Below are 19606 nucleotides of genomic sequence, written 5' to 3'. Positions count from 1 at the left end.
GTCCTGTCATTGTGTTAGTCGCTCAGTCATGTCCAACTCTTTGCGACCTTATGGACTGCGGCCCGCCAGTCTCCTCTGTCCATGGGATTCTCCAGATAAGAATACCAGAGTGTGTAGCCATTCCCTTCTCCAGGGGATTTTTCCCAACTCAGGGACTGAACCCAAGTCTCCCACATTGCAGGCAGATTCTTTACCATCTGAGCCAGCAGGGAAGTCCTATTAAAGTTGTATATAGATGGAAATGTTGTCTCAAGAAATGGTGAGTTGTTATTATTAGAGGTATTTCAACCAACTGATGAGGACTTAGTGCAGTCACTGTGACAGACTCTCGCATCTCATGGTCAATTAGCTTCTTGTGGATGAAGGGGCAGGTTCAACAGTGGCTCATGGTTCTCATTCAGGAACTCTAGAAACCTATGAAAAAAGATGAAAAAAATTAAATTTACCATGACTTTTTTCAGGGACACTTTTATATTTGCTTTGGGAATAATAGACAATTCAGTTGGGGGGCCTTTTGGGGGTTGTGTTGACATCCAATGGATCCAGTAGCCACAAATGGTCACTTAACTGTCTTTAGAAAGGATGAGCTGAGTTACCTGCAGGACTTCTCTTTTGCCCAGTGGGGCTTGTTAATTGGAACCCTGCTAGCCAAAGCCCTCTTTCTCTCTGTTGCAACTGTCAGGTTCTCCCCTAAATAAATGGTAAAAAAAAATACTTACAGTATATCACCTTGGGGAGATGTTAAATTATCTGCTGGAAACACCTCTGTGTCTTGATTGGCTTGGCTCTTGCTCAGAGTTGAAAGGTTTATGGTAGAAAGTAGAACTTGTGACTCTAGGTATTTAACTTATTGACAGGAGATATATTAATATATCTTTCGTTACCTGAATGTTATGACCAAAGATGTTTCAATATCCACTTATGTAAAAAGTCACTGGCCATAGAAATTAGTTTCTGCAAACATCTCCCAGTCAATGTTGTGTTAAGACCTGCCTGCTTTTCGCCCTGAATTTTATGTTTTCTTCTAAAATCGCGATTGGAATTCTGTGTTGCTATCGTCTTCTCACCTTGTGTTCATCTTTTAAGCTTTTGGTTTTGCTAAAATCTTGGTAGCTAAATAAAAGTTCTAGGCATATTTTGTTTCAACCACTCTAGAGGAGAAACAAAAGTGTTGACAGAAACAAGAGGTATTTAAATTTTCTGTTTTTGGAAGACACAATTGATTCATTTTTTATCAGTGTCCTAGGTTTCCTTTTTAGAAGTAGCAGAGTTCCCTAGAATAATGAGTCGATACTCTAGCCCCATTATTTAAAGTTACAGTAAAAGTTTCCTGTCATTTCAAATACACAGATAAAGTTTTCCTGTTTTAACTCTATCCATTTAATAAAGACAGCCAAATCACCAAGATGGCTGAATAATCGAGATAGGCACCAAAGTTGATATAGGAATGAGTTTTCAAAAATATTTGCTATGCTAGAATTACAAAACCTCTTCTCCACTATCCAACTTATATCAAAATTGCTACTACTGCACGACATTAAATTACTACAGCATTGTTGACTTTGATTTCTACTGCTAACCTTTTAGTAAAAAAGTACCAGATTTGTTTGTTTATCATGTAATTTTAGAAGGCTTACTGTATTCTTAAAGACATGATTTTGTAAGATAGCATGTGCCACTTGCCTATGGAAATGCAACCCTGAAATAATCTTAAAAGCCAATCGAAAAATATGGTTAAAACAATTTTTGAAGAATTCATGAATTAGGTAGTCTGCATAAACTTAATTACTTTTTTTACTGCTAATTTGTTTATTAGAGATTTTTGTCTATGTCCCAAGAACTCTAATTGTGTCACATTTGAGAATAAATGGAGACATGACAGAAATAAAATTTTTTCATGATTGAATTTTTATGGGTCAGTAGTCAAAGAAGTCCATTCTAAAGGAGATCAATCCTGGGTGTTCATTGGAAGGACTGATGCTAAAGCTGAAACTCCAATACTTTGGCCACCTCATGCGATGAGTTGACTCACTGGAAAAGACTCTGATGCTGGGAAAGGTTGGGGGCGGGAGGAGAAGGCGACGACAGAGAATGAGATGGCTGGATGGCATCACTGACTCGATGGACATGAGTTTGGGTGAACTCCAGGAATTGGTGATGGACAGGGAGGCCTGGCGTGCTGTGATTCATGGGGTCACAAAGAGTCGGACACGACTGAGTGACTGAACGGAACGCAACGGAGTCAAAGAAAAAGAGGCTTTGTTGCTAATACCAAGTAAAAATTCAGAAAGTCATCTGCCACTGGAAATAAGTGGTTTATCTGATTTTATCTGCTAACTAGGAAGCAGTAGTCTTTTCGGCTACAGCTGTGCTGTCTACCTGGGTGTTTAGGTGGTCAATTGTATTACAGTTCACTTCTCAACCTCAGGCAACATGAGTGATTGAGTCTGCTTAATGTTATTACATATAAAACATCAAATGATATGTAAGGTTCCATTTTATGTGCCAGAATGGCTCACAGTGTGGATAATAGTCAGATAACTCATGTTATTTTTATTTTACAAAGACACAAAGCTGTTGAATCAGGACACAGGAGCTCAGATCTCCCTGAAAATGCCTTGTCAAATTGCTGACAAAGTCTCAAACACACATATTTCATCAGACTCAGTGGAGTAGTTTGTTTACTTTTGTCCTCAATAATTCATGGGAATTATATGGATGTGACTATAATTTAGATTTAGTGCCAGTGATTCACTGCATTCAAAAATCCCTATATCAGGCATCACCTCATGATGTGCAAAAAAATCAAAACAGCTGCAAAAAATAATTGAACAATTGCAAATTTCTTTTGTGACTTGTTAATTCTCTATCCCATGGGCCCTGGTAAGTATGTCAAGTATTAATGAGAATCAGGATAGTGCTGTGTAGAAGGTTATGGAATTTTATATTCTCTTTTAGGGGTGTTTGTGTGGTTTTACATTATTCACACTTGTCTTAATTCGAGCTGTATTTATCTGTGGGCATTTCCTCAGGTTCTCTATTTTAAGGGTGACATTTTACTATTGATATATAAGCAAGACACATCCCCTGGAGAAGGAAATGGCAACCCACTCCAGTATTCTTGCCTGGAAAATCCCATGGATGGAGGAGCTACATGGGCTACAGTCCATGGGGTCGCAAAGTGTTGGACACAACTGAGTGACTTCACTTTCTTTTCATCCATAGCAGTTTTACTGCCATTTGCCCTTACATGGGAATTATTTCAAGATTCAACCACATAGAATTTGGGGGCAGCGGGCAAGGAGGAAACGTGAACAAGAAGAGAGCGAGCTTTTGTACAAACCATTAAGTTGGGAGTTGGGTAGTGGTGATTCTGCTCCCAACTTTGCTACTGACAGCTTTGTTCCAAGAGGCCACCAAATTATTCTCTGCATGTAGTTCTTTTACTTTGCAAACAAATATTTTCGGAGTGCTTGCTGTATACTGTATATGGCAGCAAACAAAATAGACAAGATCCTTGACTTCATGAACCACATATTATATTGGAGGAAGATCATCAATGAGCAAGTAAATAGATTAAAAAAATTTTTTTTAATAATATTATGTCAGGTATAGATATACTATTATAAATGCAATGGAAAAAATAAAAAAAGAAGTGGAGAGCTTTGGAGAGTGTGGGTATGATGGCAAGGGGTTAGATTTTAAGTGAAGTGTCATTCAGGAAAATCTCACTGAGAAAAAGATGTGGAAACCCAGAATCCATGAAGATATGGGAATCCAGGAAGTGAGGAGAGCCAGATATCCTGAATCCTGTGATATCTGCCCAAATGAGAAAGATGGCATGATGGAATCAATCCTGCAAGCAGATACTGTTGGCAAGGATGCAAGTGTTGGGGGGTAGATATAATGGAGAGTTGGAGGGTCTTGCCAGGCATGTGTAGAGCTTGGGAGCTCCGTTTTAGCTTCTGACAGTTTTTTCAACAAGGATGTTAGGAAAGTTATTAATATATTCCTTTAGCAAGCATTTAGTGGCACCTACAATGTGCTAGGTGCATTGTTTGATGCTGAGGATACTTTGATGAATAAAACACAGTTTTGCCTTCAAGGGACTCAGCCTTATAATAAGGGACCAGACATGAAAACAATTCCATTAATGTCCAATGTGATCAGTTTAAAAAGGTGTGTATTATGGGGACAACACAGAGGGTCTCTTTCCATTAGGCAGTATTAGGGAAGGCTGCTCTAAGGGAGGAAGTAATAGCTGAATTATGTTTTGGAGGATAAACAGAAGTTTGCCATGTGGACAAGGTGGAAAAAGAGAGCAGCCTAAATCTATTTTGTATTCAGTTCAGTTCAGTTCAGTCGCTCTGTCGTGTCCGACTCTTTGCGACCCCATGAATCACAGCACGCCAGGTCTCCCTGTCCATCACCAACTCCCGGAGTTCACTCAAACTCATGTCCATCGAGTCGGTGATGCCATTTAGTATTAGGGGAACTACAGCTAGCTTAATTTTATGAGAACAAAAAATGGATGTGAGGAATGTTGGGGAAGTAAAATTAGCGACACTTAGTAATTAATTGCATATGAATGGTGAGGGTGAAGCAAAGGTTTGTAGGCTTGGGGACCAAGAAAGTAATTTATCTCAAAGGAAGACTCGTGGCTATGGTGGTGGTTGGAGGTAGCAGGGTGTTGTTGACATAATGTCTTCCTCTGGTTCAACAAGTGCATGACCATAATTTTCCTTTCAGTGGAGATAAAAGCAGCTTTCTTTCTGGAGGAGATGATGTGATTTATGCTGTCATCCAGTGCTATGCTGGTAAATTGGCTCCCTGAAAAACAAAACTATTATTTGTAGCATTTGCTGATTTCTGTGGTGTAAAGATTCCTCCTAGATTTCAAGCTAATAATAGTTGGACAGTCTCTTCACACAGCACTAGTTTTGTCCCCTGAGAGGTATTTGTTGAGCTTCTGCTTGGTGTGAGGCATGCAGCCGTGTGCTGGCTCTTTCTCCTGTATTTCTCTTTATCCACTTCCCACCCTCCTCCAGCCCGCTCTTCCCCACAGGTTAGTTTTAACAGTAAGTCTGCTTTCTAGCTTCTAGTGGCTCAGAGAGGCAGTCCTGATCCCCTCGTTTCTTCTTTACCTGGTTACACAGTTTGGAATTGCCTGCCTCACTGTGAGAGGTTGTGGCTCCTATCATGCACACAAGTTGTGGCTCCTTCTGCACACAGCTCTCTCTGAGTTCCAGTAATTGCTTCTTCACCTTTTCCCTTGAATCTGGGATGCCAGCAGCAACCTGTCCCCACAGGCTGCCCCACCCCTAGTTGGTTTTTTGAAACCTTTCCAGCGTGTTTGTAAATGGGGCTTTCATTAAATGCTCTGTGGTGACCCTACTTGAGCAAGCTGTTTCTTTCATGCTGGAACTATGATTATTGCAAATGAGAAATAAGACAGACACAGTCCTGGATTTTTAAGAATTTCAGACTAATGTGACCAAAAAATACCTTGACTTCTCCCATGATCTCTCTTCTGGTGTGAGACAGTGACACCCATAAACGTTTACCAGCATGGTTTTCCATGCCCATGCCTAGTGAAGGTGGGAAGCAAGGGAACCTCTTTCCTGCTCCCATTATGCCCCACCTAGGCCATACATCTCATGAGATTGCTTGAGGCCACTAGAGATCTGGACGTAGGAAGCTGGTGCCATTGGTCCATCACAGAGAGAAAGAGCCATCTGTTGTTATTTGTGTTTTCTGGCAGTGCTGATGAATTCATGCTCCTGTGTGATTTGTGAGTTTATACCCCTGTGTTATCTGTGGACTCATGTTTATGAGATGAGCTCAGCTAGGTGAGACATTCTGGAGCACTGGGCTGGTGTCATAGCACTGGATATGAGATCTTTTTAGGTTTTAATTTTCTCATAATTAAAAGGAGGAAATAGGAATATATTTTCTTGCAAGACCATCCATCACTAACATTGTCTTCATAACTAAAGTCTGCAGCTCTGGATGCTCCCTATGACTATGACCTTATGAGTGCTGTTCACTGAACAACTTGTTTTGGCTTACCAAAGACAAATTTAGGAATAAAAAAAAAAAGATTGTGTAAATCTTATCAGTGAATAATACATCTAACTCAATAGCATGCCTCTTACCAAGTGATATATCAAAGAGAAATATTTTAGTTACCTATTGCTGCATAGCAGATTACCATAGACTTGGCAGCTTAAAACAGCACACATCTATTATCTAACAGATTCTGTGATTTGGAACCTGGAAGTGCCTTAGGTCCTTTGTCTCAGGATGTGTCATATGGGTACAGTCATGGTACTGGACAGGGCTTGGGTCTTGTCTGATGGCTTGCGTAGGAAAGGATCCACTTCCAGGTTCATGTGATTGTTGGAAGAATTTCAGTTCGTTAAGGGTGGAGGGTCTCAGTTCCTGGCTGTCTGTTGGCCAGAGGACAACCTCAAGTCCTTGCCAGTAAGCCCACCCAATATGGCAACTTGCTTTAACAGAACCAGTGAGGAAGAGAGTCTGCTAGAAAGATAGAAGTCACAGTCCTATGTACCCTAATGATGCAAGTGACATCCCATTACCTCCTACTGATTGTAAGTAGGTCACTAGCCAGCTCACACTCAAGGGGAGGGATTATACAGGGCATAAATAGCATGAGGTAGGGATCATCGGGGACCATCTTAAAGTCAGCCTTTCACAAAAACTGCTCCTCCCCCATGGGAAAAGAGTTTTAAATCCTGAGCTTTTCTGATATACTCAAAGGTTAGTTTATTTGTCAGAAACAAAAACTGACAATGAAATGCCATGTGAGATCCTAAATGAAGATTTTGGTGATATTTGAGTGGGGTCTTTACTTTAGGTAAAGATATTGTACAGTGTTAATTTCTTGGTTCTGATAATAGTACTGTGATTCATGGGGTCGCGGAGAGTCGGACACGACTGAGCGACTGAACTGAACTGAACTGAACTGATAATAGTACTGTAGTTGTATAAGGTGTTTACTTTGGGGGAGCCTGGATAAAGGCCATATGGAAACTTCCTATGTTATTTTTAAAACTTTTCTGTAAGTCTCTAAAAGAAGTTTAAAGTAAAAAGTTAAATATTAGATAAAATTAGTTACAGGAATATATTGTACAACGTGGGGAATATAGCAAATATTTTATAGCTGTAAATCAAGTGCCATGTGCTTAGTTGCTCAGTCATGTCCAACTCTTTGCGACCCCATGGACTGTAGCCTGCCAGGCTCCTCTGTCCATGGGGATTCTCCAGGGAAGAATACTGGAGTGCCCTCCTCCAGGGGGTATTCCAAACCCAGGGACTGGACCCAGGTCTCCTGCATTGCAGGCAGGTTCTTCACCATCTGAGTCACCAGGGAAGCCCATAAATCAAGTATAACCTTTAAAAGTTGTGAATCTCTATTGTACACCTGTAACCTATATAATATTGTACATGAGCCATATTTCAAAAAAAACCCTAAAAAGTTAGAAAAAAGTGATTTATAAAACCTAAAAATCCTTTAGCTATTATATAAGCCTACAATGTGGCTATAGCTTATTCCATAATTTTAACTTTATGTCTTTATCAGAGCTATTTTTGCAGATAAAAATCTGTAAATTTGTGGGTGGGGAAATGGGGAGATGTTGGTCAAAGGGTACAGTAAAGAAAAAATATATATATATTTTTGTAAATACAGGAAATTTAGTAGATAAATTTGCTTAAAGTTGTATAGCTAAAATTATAATTTTTTGTATTAACAGAGAGATAATTTGAATAGCATTCCTAATGAAAATCCCCTAAAAACCTCATTATTAGTGTATAGTAGAAGTATTTATATTTGTATGTATTTGTTTCAACAAAATTACAGAGGTAAGAATTTTCTGCTTAAGCTTTAGTTGAAATGTTTTAAGGGGATTTTGCACAACACCAAATACCCTTCAAATGTCCGTTTAAAATAATCACCTTTTCTAAAATAGTATCCTGATAGCCAAATCTGACTCCTTCCCTGTTCTGAGCACTGTTTTCAGATGTCAGTCTGCTTGTTGCTTGGATATCAGCACTTACATTCCAAAATAGTGTGGTTTGTCTCAACACACTGTTCCATGTGATGAAAAGCAAAATGCTTCAACCCCTTGTAGGCACTTGAATTTCATGCAAAGCAAGAACAAATGGCTCCTCATTTTGCTCAGTGTTCGAAAGGGCTGCTAGTTATTAATACCCCATCACTATTTCACATGTCCTCATCTGGCAGTTTAAAGCCTACGGGTCTCGGTTGGTTACACCTCTTAAGAGAGCTATTTGGAAACACTCTAGACATTTTTCTTAGGCCCTATTTTTAGAATGGAAGGCCTAATGGTATTTTAATGTCTCTATATATTCCCAGATCAAGTCTCGAGAGAAAAAAAAAAATATCTGTTACCTTTTGAAATTTAGCAAAGCTGGTGGGATTATCACCACTCCTCTGAGAAGCATTGTGTTAAGGAGTGAATTTTGATTCACAAAATGTCAGTGGTAAAAGGACTATGAAAAATCAGCTCTTCCAAACCCCTCACTTTTCAAATGATGAAACTGAGTCTTGTGTGAATGAACTGTTGGCCAAAGATCAGACAGTGAGGAGTGGCCAGCGTGAAAAGTTCAGAGGGATAGCTTGTGCTTTTCTGCAGAAAATAACTCAGGTGAGGGTCAATGACAAGATGTGAGCTTCTGAGTTAAAGACTCAGCTTTAGAGTGAAAATGGTCTGCTGGACCCCTGTGTGAACCTTCATCGCCCTTACCATAGAAGGTTCTGAACGGAGATGTGGAGCGATCAAAGAATATGTGGGCTCAGAAATGAGGAAAGGTCCAAGAAACACCTGGGAGAGTTGGGCCCCAAGTGCTACTCAGCCTCGCAGTGATCTTCCCCACCTGACAATGTGGGATGACTTTTCCCTCTGTAAGTGGCACCTGGAATTCCATCAGAGATTCCTTTGGTTGAGCAAGCAATCTTCTAATGATGCCAAAAACCTCTGGGGGGTGAAGTGTCCATCTATTATTATGTACTATTCTGTGTCATTTTCATCTTTTTAAAACTTCTTTGAAAGTCTCATTTCAATCAGCTCACTTGGGGGAATGTAGCTTTGATGGTAGGAAGGGGAAAAATGTTTAGCAAAAAGCATGGCTTCCCAGGTGGTGCTAGTGGTAAAGAATCCGCCTGCCAAGCAGGAGACACGACATTGATTCCTGAGTTGGGAAGATCCCCTGGAGGAGAAAATGGCAACCCATTCCAGTTTTCTTGCCTGTAGAATCCCATGGGCAGAGCAGCCTGTTGGGCTACAGTCCTTGGGGTCACAAAGTCAGACACAACTGAGTGACTAAAACAATGATGCTCTGGTGGAGGTGGCTTTGCAGCTAGGGTGCTGGAGTGGGGTGGGCAGGATGGTGTCAGGACACTGGGACACAGGTCAAGGACTAGGAAGCAAAGGAAGAATGCTGAAACCAAGCCAAGCTTGTTGTGTAGCTTTATTGTGGGCTCTTACACTTGGGAAAGAAAGAAAAACCTTCATCCTTTCCTAGTGTTTCTCAGCCCTTTTGGCAAATACTGATTGATTGGAGGTTAAATAGAAGCTTGTAGAGTGAAGGGAGAACCCAACCACTGTGTATATGGTTGGTTCACTGGGAAAGTGCATACCAGGTTTTGAATTAACCTTGAGTTATGCTTTATACATTTCTAAAGTAAGGACTCATGTGTTAATAGTCCTTGAATAGGTTGGCCTGGGTTTGAATGCTGGCTGGGACACTCACTAACTCAGTGATCTTGGAAGAATCTCATATATTTTCTGTGCTTCAGTTTCTTTATTTGTGTAGTAGAGATGACAGTAATGGTATCGCTGGTGTAGTACTGTAGTGAGAAATGAGTTAATGTGTGTGTAGCACTTCAGTTCAGTTCAGTTAGTTCAGTCGCTCAGTCATGTCCGACTCTTTGCAACCCCATGAATCACAGCACGCCAGGCCTCCCTGTCCATCAACAACTCCCGGAGTTCACTCAAACTCATGTCCATCGAGTCAGTGATGCCATCCAGCCATCTCATTCTCTGTCGTCCCCTTCTCCTCCCGCCCCCAATCCTTCCCAGCATCAGAGTCTTTTCCAGTGAGTCAACTCGACTCATGAGGTGGCCAAAGTATTGGAGTTTCAGCTTTAGCATCAGTCCTTCCAATGAACACGCAGGACTGATCTCCTCTAGAATGGACTGGTTGGATCTCCTTGCAGTACAAGGGACTCTCAAGAGTCTTCTCCAGCACCACAGTTCAAAAGCATCAATTCTTCGGCAGTCAGCTTTCTTCACAGTCCAACTCTCACATCCATACATGACCACGGGAAAAACCATAGCCTTGACTAGACGGACCTTAGCTGGCAAAGTAATGTCTCTGCTTTTTAATATACTATCTAGGTTGGTCATAACTTTCCTTCCAAGGAGCAAGCGTCTTTTAATTTCATGGCTGCAATCAGCATCTGCAGTGATTTTGGAGCCCAAAAAAATAAAGTCTGACACTGTTTCCACTGTTTTTCCATCTATTTCCCATGAAGTGATGGGACCAGATGCCATGATCTTTGTTTTCTGAATGTTGAGCTTCAAGCCAATCTTTTCACTCTCCTCTTTCACTTTCATCAAGAGGCTTTTGAGTTCCTCTTCACTTTCTGCCATAAGGGTGGTGTCATCTGCATATCTGAGGTTACTGATATTTCTCCCAGCAATCTTGATTCCAGCTTGTGCTTCTTCCAGCCCAGCGTTCCTCATGATGTACTCTGCATATAAGTTAAATAAGCAAGGTGACAATATACAGCCTTGATGTACTCCTTTTCCTATTTGGAACCAGTCTGTTGTTCCATGTCCAGTTCTGACTGTTGCTTCCTGACCTGCATACAGGTTTCTCAAGAGGCAGGTCAGGTGGTCTGGTATTACCATCTCTTTCAGAATTTTCCAATTTATTGTGTAGCACTTAGAACCTAGCAAAGTAGAAGCAATTGCATAGGAATTCTGTGTTCCCCACATTCCTCAACCATGTTCCCCACATTCCTCAACCACGTTTCTTGGTTTTATCTGAGAAAATATGTAAGGTCTCTGGGATAAGATCTAGGAAAGAAAATCTGTTCAAAAATGTTATTTAAGCAGAATTTTCAGTTCTGTGAATATCTAATTTATTTCTTGAATGGCAATCAGGTGTCTCCTTTCCACTGAGATACTTGCTTGGACTAATTCATATTTTATGTCTAAAGCTAATTCTTTCAAATGCAAAACTTCTTTTCACATCTTCACTAACAAATTTGGATACATGTTAATATAGTTATGTGAATATTAGGATTCTAAAGTTACTTAATTTTAAGACAAGTTTCTGAGAAGGACAAAAGTGTTTGTATCTAAATGTAATTGTTGAGTACTCTTTTCCTACATTTTTATATATAACAAGGTCTCACTCTCAAGATCCTTTCATAGACTTGATCCTTTCTGTTTTAACTCAGTGGCTGGCACATCCCTTTATGTTCCAGTGATCTGTAGATGAATGAGTGGGGAATTATAAATGTGTTTGTTGGGTCAAGAAGTTCTTAAAGCCTAATTATTAGGTCCTTATGTGAGAATAAATGATATCGGATAGTAGATAGGGCATGGGTTGAATGTTAAAAATCTGCATTCTTTTCCCACTTCATCTGCTACGAAGCTGTGTGTCTCAGAATCTCCCTAGACTTCCCTCAAATGAAGGATTTGAATGAGGTGTTGATTAAGATTTCTTACAGATCTGGTGCTGTATGATTCTGAAATTTCTTATTGACCCTACATTTTTGAAGTGTGTGTTTTGCTTTGACTGACATGTATATTTTCTTTCCTAGTGTTCTTAAAAATCATTTGAGATGTCTTTGCCAGATGACCAGCTAGGGTGAGAGATGCAGTCCATAGCTGCAAAGTAGAAAAAGTTGCCTGGATCTGTGGGAGAACAAGTCCATGACCTTGACATTGTAGCGTCCCAGTCCCCAGACACAGGGACTCAGATCCAGCAGTGTTTGATTGCATGTCAGATGAATAAAGACAAACTCCAAAGCATCATTACCTTACTGCTAGTGGACAGTTGTTTGTGTTTTGCTATTTTGCAGAAGATAGCATAGAAATGAAAAGATAAATTACTGTACAAGGTTTCGAAGTTGCCATTTGTTTGTGTAATATTTTCTTTTCTAGGGAGATAGTGTAGGTTAAAGAACAGCTTTCTTTCTGTCTGTCTTTCAGAGATACTTTGAATTTCTCAGAGGGTTGATAAAGAAATGAGATTAACCTGTTTTGTGATCTACTTCTGCCTTTTCATTTTGGGGACATTCATTTTCATGTTAATTTATTCCTTATGGCAGTAAGTAGAGCTTTTTTTTTTTTTGGTTGACAGGTTTACTTAACACAAGAAATCTCAAAAAAAAAATCATTTTGGATAAATCCTTCTACAAGAGAGAGTTTGATGATCTGTTATAGAACTAGCTCATTCCCTCTAGAATCATGACAGCGAGGTGGCTAAAATGCTTGTTACAGGGTTGAAGGTTGTTGTTGACAATTCAAGTTGTTGATTATAGTAAATATAAATTAAGGTATTATTGTAGCATGGGTGGCCAACTTTTCTTTAGTTTAATTATTATTTTGAGAAACAGTCTGTAAAAACATTAATTTCCATCTTTCTCTTTTCTTCTAGTCATGGACTCCTGCCTTGTAGATCCTTCTGTGAGTCTGCAAAAGAGGGCTGTGAGTCAGTCCTGGGAATGGTGAATGCCTCCTGGCCTGATTTCCTCAAATGTTCACAGTTTAGAAACCAAAGTGAAAACAGCAATGTCAGCAGGATTTGCTTCTCACCACAGCAGGAAAATGAAAAGCAATGTAGGTGTCTGCATTTTGTTGCATTTTGTAAAGTTTTTTTTTATTTTTATTGAAGTTCATGCTAGTAAATACACAAATAACACATACAGTACAATAAATTTTAACAAAGTGACCAGACTCACGTAACCAGCACCCAGACCAAGAAATAGAATAGTAACAGCAACCCAGAAACCCAACCTTCCTCCCAGTGGTCTGAACCTCCCAAAAGAGACCTCTATACAGACTTCCGTCACTTCAGGTAATTTTGCCAACTTCTGAACTTGATATCAGTGGTATCCATCATACAGTATGCCTGCCTTTTTTGTCTCACTCCATTTGTTCAACATTATGTTTTAGAGATTCACTGTATATTCATCTTCTTGTGGTTCATTCATTCTCATTTTTTATGGTATTCTAATATATTTTATGGGCTTCTGTGGTGGCTCAGTGGTAAAAAATTCACCTGCCCATGCCTGCCAGTGCAGGAGATGCAAGTTCAATCCCTGAGTTGGGACGATCCCTGAGAGAAGGAAATGACAAACCACTCTAGTATGCTTGCCTAGGAAATCTCATGGACAGAGGAGCCTGGTGGGCTACAGTCCATGGGGTTGCAAACAGTCAGACGTGACAGCGACTAAACAATAATATGTTTTATACTGCAATATATTTTTCTACTCTGCTATTGATAGACATGTGAGTTGTTTCCAGCTACTTTGAATGGTGATGCTATGACTATTCTTGTACATGTGTTTGATGGAACATGGCTATGTATTTGTTCACCAAAACAGTTTTTTAAAGTGGTTATGGACATTATATTCCTCCTAGCTATTAAAGTTGCACTTGCTCCAAGTTCTCCCCAACACTTGGTATTGCCAGTCGTTTTCACTTGAGCAATTCTGATGGTAGTGTTGTGGTATTTCTTTGTGGTTTTAAGTTTCATTTTCCTAATGATTGGGGCTGAATTTTCAAGCTGTTTTGGTTATTTAAATATCCTTTTTTGTGAAGTGTCTGTCCACATATTTTGCCCATTTTTTGATTGGGTAGTCTGTCTGTCTGTTCCTGATTTGTAGCTCTGCATGCTTCATTGACTATGCCAAAGCCTTTGACTGTGTGGATCACAATAAACTGTGGAAAATTCAGAAAGAGATGGGAATACCAGTCCACCTGACCTGCCTCTTGAGAAACCTGTATGCAGGTCAGGAAGCAATAGTCAGAACTGGACATGGAACACAGACTGTTTCCAAATAGGAAAAGGAGTACGTCAAGGCTGTATATTGTCACCTTGCTTATTTAACTTATATGCAGAGTACATCATGAGGAACGCTGGGCTGGAAGAAGCACAAGCTGGAATCAAGATTGCTGGGAGAAATATCAGTAACCTCAGATATGCAGATGACACCACCCTTATGGCAGAAAGTGAAGAGGAACTCAAAAGCCTCTTGATGAAAGTGAAAGAGGAGAGTGAAAAGGTTGGCTTGAAGCTCAACATTCAGAAAACAAAGGTCATGGCATCTGGTCCCATCACTTCATGGGAAATAGATGGGAAAACAGTGGAAACAGTGTCCGACTTTATTTTTTTGGGCTCCAAAATCACTGCGGATGCTGATTGCAGCCATGAAATTAAAAGACGCTTACTCCTTGGAAGGAAAGTTATGACCAACCTAGATAGTATATTAAAAAGCAGAGACATTACTTTGCCAACAAAGGTCCGTCTAGTCAAGGCTATGGTTTTTCCCATGGTCATGTATGGATGTGAGAGTTGGACTGTGAAGAAAGCTGATTGCTGAAGAATTGATGCTTTTGAACTGTGGTGTTGGAGAAGACTCTTGAGAGTCCCTTGGACTGCAAGGAGATCCAACCAGTCCATTCTAAGGAGATCAATCCTGGGTGTTCATTGGAAGGACTGATGCTAAAGCTGAAACTGCAAAACTTTGGCCACCTCATGCGACGAGTTGACTACTGGAAAAGACTCTGATGCTGGGAAAGGTTGGGGGTGGGAGGAGAAGGGGACGACAGAGAATGAGATGGCTGGATGGCATCACCAACTCTGTGGACATGAGTTTGGGTGAACTCCGGGAGTTGGTGATGGACAGGGAGGCCTGGTGTGCTGTGATTCATGGGGTCGCGGAAAGTCGGACACGACTGAGCGACTGAACTGAACTGAACTGAATGCATTCTGTACAGAAGTTATCTGTTGGATATATGCATTGTAAAGATCTCCCACTGGCTGGCTTACCTTTCCTTTCTTCTGTTAGTGTCTATTATGGAATAGAAAGTCTTAATTTTAATGGATCTGTATTATTAATCTTTTCTGATCCTCAGTTTTCCAGATTCTTATGCTACAGTATGTGAGAGTCTCTTTCTAAATTACTAGGAGGGCCCTTTGGCTTCCACAACATGAGTTACAGTTGCCTGGAGTTTTGAGTTCTTTTTCTAGAATATTGATGCTTAGAACTAAGCCATCCAACCCATTGTCCTTATAGTTACTTACCAAATACTAGGTAAGTCACCCCATTGAATGCATTCCTTTCTGTAGGTAAAGTATTCCAGTTCACTTCTGATAACGATTTTAACAATTGGACCACCCCCTGATGCCAGGGAATGTCTGTCTCCACTTACCATCAATAATGACAACTTCACTCTTATGCCAGCAGTGAGTGATCAGACTGCCTGCTTTTCTGGGACCACTCCTGCAACTGTCACAAGCTGGGTCTTTCAGAAGCAGTCACTGAGATGGAATTTGTTGTACAGGGTGTTTCTTAGGTATCAGCACTTGTGTAAAGGAGGAGAGAGAAGGCAGGATTAGGTGGAGGCAGAAGCTGAAATGTGATCCAGGCCCATTAAAGTTTTGGCTAAATCCTCAGGGAGTTCTGGGGCTCATATGGGCTCAGGGACTTGTTCCATGTTGGGACAAGTCAGCCAGGTCTTTATACCCCCACCTGAAGCCGCCACTGGATGTGATCCTTCTTGGGAAGGATGTGCCCTTGTTTAAGGCCGTTCTCTGCCACTGAGTCTCAACCTGAAGCATCTAAAGCCTGTTGGGTGACAGTAGGGGAAGCAGATCCTCTCCTGAAGGGCAGGAGTGTAGAGTGGGAGCAGACCACATTGATCCAGTAAGAACTGAACTGATTTTGCTCTCTGTTTATAAGACAGCGTCGGTAAGACTCCACCTCCCTCCCGTTTGTTTCCATTCTGAGAGTGCATTTCTCCGGTGAGCCTTGCTGAGAAATCAAGGTGTCTATTGCATTCTGCTCCTCCTTGGCAGTCCCAAGTTGTAATTTTTTTTTTTTTGGTAAAGCAGCAGAATTGCTAGATGTCCATTTGGCTTTGCAGAATTTTTGTACCTAACTCTTTGGCTTGTTCTATAGAGCAGAAGCCTTGAGGAGAAATCCTTCCACATGATAGGCCTGCCCTTCTCTGTGTCTCCTTTCCTGCTACATCCTTGGCACCTTAATTTCCCACTCCTCTGGTAGCACGAAAACTCGAATTTTTGTCTCTCTACCTCTGTGGGATTACCAAAAAGTTCTACAGGCTTCTCTGCCTCTTTGCAGTTGCCCTATGTCCAGATTCTCAGTTTCTAGTACTGTGCCAAGAATTGGCAAGTTCCAAAGCATCCATACATAAAATGTAGACTGTTTGTTCTGCAGTTGTCTTATCTCTGGATCTTAACCATTCACCTCTTAATAGTCTCACCGGCTATCAGAGGCCTTTAAATGGATGTTTCTTGTGTTTCATCTGGCTTTTCCAGTTTTACTTGATGGGACAGACATTGACCTGTCACAAGTTACTCATCCAAGCCAAAAGTAAGAGTTTGTTTATTTCTTTTTAACACACTGTACAGTAGAGGTCTACTGCTAAATTAGGATTCACTCCAAAAGGTTGTATATAGCAATAAACTACCAGAATGATGAGTGAGTGTACATGAAAAAGAAGCCTTTTTAATTCTTTTTCAGCTACATTTCTCCCATTTTAATAAGAACACTTTATTAGTTGTCATTTGGAAAAAGTAGCCTGTTGATATAGGATTTAAGAATCCACTGAGAAAATTTGAAAATCAAAAAGCATCAGTGTTCCATACATGATGGCCCTAAAGTATCAGTTTTTAAAATCAAAGTAATACCAATATTCTTTAATGGCTCTAGGTGAAATGCTGCTTCACATATGTTCCTCAAATATCAGAAGATAGCACAAATCTTTCCATCTTGGAAAAGATTGATGGTTTTGGAAAAGATCTGGGAAGATAAATTAAAGAAACTTATGTTTTAAGAGAACAGAAATGTCCTAAATACACTCATCTGAGATCCTCTATTTGTCGACCTTTTTAGAATTCTTTACTGTACTCTTTTTTTTTTCCATGTAGAGTTAATTCTCTGAAAATGAGTCTGATAACAGTGTTTGATGCAGTATTTTCCTGGAATTTAAAATAATTTTTCCATCTCATGCTTGATAGATAAACAGGATGCTAGCCATCATAGGTATATTTACAGGGCATGTGCTAGGAAAGAACCACTGTTAGCTGTGATATTTATGTACGCATGAGAATATAATTTCTAGTGCGCAAACACATAGTTACTTAAAAATGTTCATATACTAAGAATATTATATGCCAGGTAGAAAAGTATGAATTAGATAATATTGCCTTAATCGTATAAAGGCTTGTGCTGTAAGACCAGTTATAAATATAACTCGTGAAGTCCTTTTCTCATTTTTTCACTTATTTAGTAAATATTCATTGAGTATTCAGTTCTGAGTGTTATTGTAGGTAAGATGAAAAAATAAAAGGAATGACAGTAACCATAATATTGGTTTATATCCACCTAGGGTGATGGTTCTCAACTAGAGATAATTTTGCGACCCCTCCAACTGGGAACATTTGGCAATGTCTAGAGATAATTTCAGAGAAGGCAATGGCAAGCCACTCCAGTACTGTTGCCTAGAAAATCCCATGGATGGAGGAGCTTGGTAAGCTGCAGTCCATGGGGTCACTAAGAGTCAGGCACGACTGAGTGACTTCACTTTTCACTTTCACACATTGGAGAAGGAAATGGCAACCCACTCCAGTGTTCTTGCCTGGAGAATCCCAAGGATGGGTGAGCCTAGTGGGCTGCCATCTATGGGGTCGCACAGAGTCAGACATGACTGAAGCGACTTAGCAGCAGCAGCAGCAGAGATAATTTGGTTGTCACAACTCTGGGGACAGAAAGAGTTGCTACTGGCATTTCGCAGGTAGAGACCCACTACACTGTAAAACATGATTCAGGGCATGGGAGAGCTGCCCACACAAGCTGTTTGGTCCCCAGTGCCAGCAGTGCTCCTTTTGAGAGACTCTAGGTTGGGCGTGCAGAGAAGGCACTGGCGACCCACTCCAGTACTCTTGCCTGGAAACTCCCATGGACGGAGGAGCCTGGTGGGCTGTAGTCCATGGAATCGCTAAGAGTCGGACACGACTGAGCGACTTCACTTTCACGTTTCACTTTCACGCATTGGAGAAGGAAATGGCAACCCATTCCAGTGTTCTTGCCTGGAGAATCCCAGGGACGGGGGGAGCCTGGTGAGCTGCCATCGATGGGGTCGGACACGACTGAAGAGATTTAGCAGCAGCAGCAGCATCAGATTAGGCGTGATGTTTTGCAAGGTACTTTCTAGTAATAATAATAATACTACTTCTCATACTCCTTACCTTTAAGGAGTAATAGTTAATACTTTAAGGAGTGTTAAGCCTAATGTGGTAGATCTATATATGAGAATGTGAGAAACAATGTAAAAAGAACATTAGTAACTCCATATAACATGCTGACAGACAGAAACTATAGAAGAACACAGGTTAAATGTCAATGGAATAGAATTGGAGTCAATGATATAAAGGAGTTCTGAATATCTGAAAAATGAAGGGTCTCACTTGACACAGAGGAAGCAAGGGGGTGTCCTGGGTAGCCATTCAGCACTGCGGACCTGTGTTGGGTGTCAGGTGTCTATTTAGCCCGTGAAACAAATGATGATAAAAGTTGACTCCCATCTTAGTTTTCTCCTTCCAACTCGTCAAGTCATTTGCCCAAGAAAACAGCAACCTCACTTTTACCTTGTGAACCCCATTCTCCTTTCCAAAGTGCTTTCACAGCTGTTAGCTCACTTTGCTTCCAGTGTAAATCTCTGAGGTATTATCATCTTCATTTTATAAATTAGGAAACTGAGGTTCAGGAAGATTATCCCAAGATTATTTTAAATCAGCCCCCCAGTTCTGTTTTCATCCTGGGACCGTCCTGGGATTTGATTATTAATCTTTGAATGCTCCCCTCTGTTACAGCCTCCTTCTCACAAGAGCTTTCAAATGCCTTTTTAGACTGAGTTGAGCCAAAACTCACAACTTGTAACAGCTGCTTTTCCCAATGCACAGCTCTGTAAATTTAATTCATCTTGTCATAGCATCTTTTAAATCAGTCATAACTCTGAAGATATTTTGTTCTCATATGGAAGGATACTGAGTTGTCTTACCCTTTCTATCTTATATCAATGCCTGGTCCCGTAAAGTAAATAATGTGCTAACGTGATAATGCTATGGAAACTATTCTCAGAGGTTTTTAAAATAAACATTAGTGTGTGTTTCCATAGTTGAGTTGTGAGAACTCAGAGGGCTAAAGGTCAAGGTCCATCAATCATTCTGAGCTTTCTGACTAGTCCTTTACTCTACCTTGTCTGAAATTGTGTATGGAAAGTAGTTTAGAAATAGA

The 19606-nt window shown here is 40.4% G+C and overlaps 1 protein-coding gene across 1 annotated transcript in view; it reads left to right on the top strand.

Moving 5' to 3' along the window:
• The window catches only part of CORIN (corin, serine peptidase), a 279559-nt gene that overhangs the window by 115534 nt on the left and 144419 nt on the right, over positions 1–19606 (top strand). The window contains 1 exon segment of the mRNA XM_088836324.1: positions 12718–12899. Within this exon segment, the coding sequence (XP_088692450.1) occupies positions 12718–12899 (182 nt within the window).

This window comes from Moschus berezovskii, chromosome 5 (assembly GCF_049115385.1).
Source record: "Moschus berezovskii isolate FMDL1 chromosome 5, NW_MosBer_1.0, whole genome shotgun sequence".
In the NCBI taxonomy this organism is placed as follows: domain Eukaryota; kingdom Metazoa; phylum Chordata; class Mammalia; order Artiodactyla; family Moschidae; genus Moschus; species Moschus berezovskii.
This window is presented reverse-complemented; position numbering and strand designations above follow the sequence as displayed.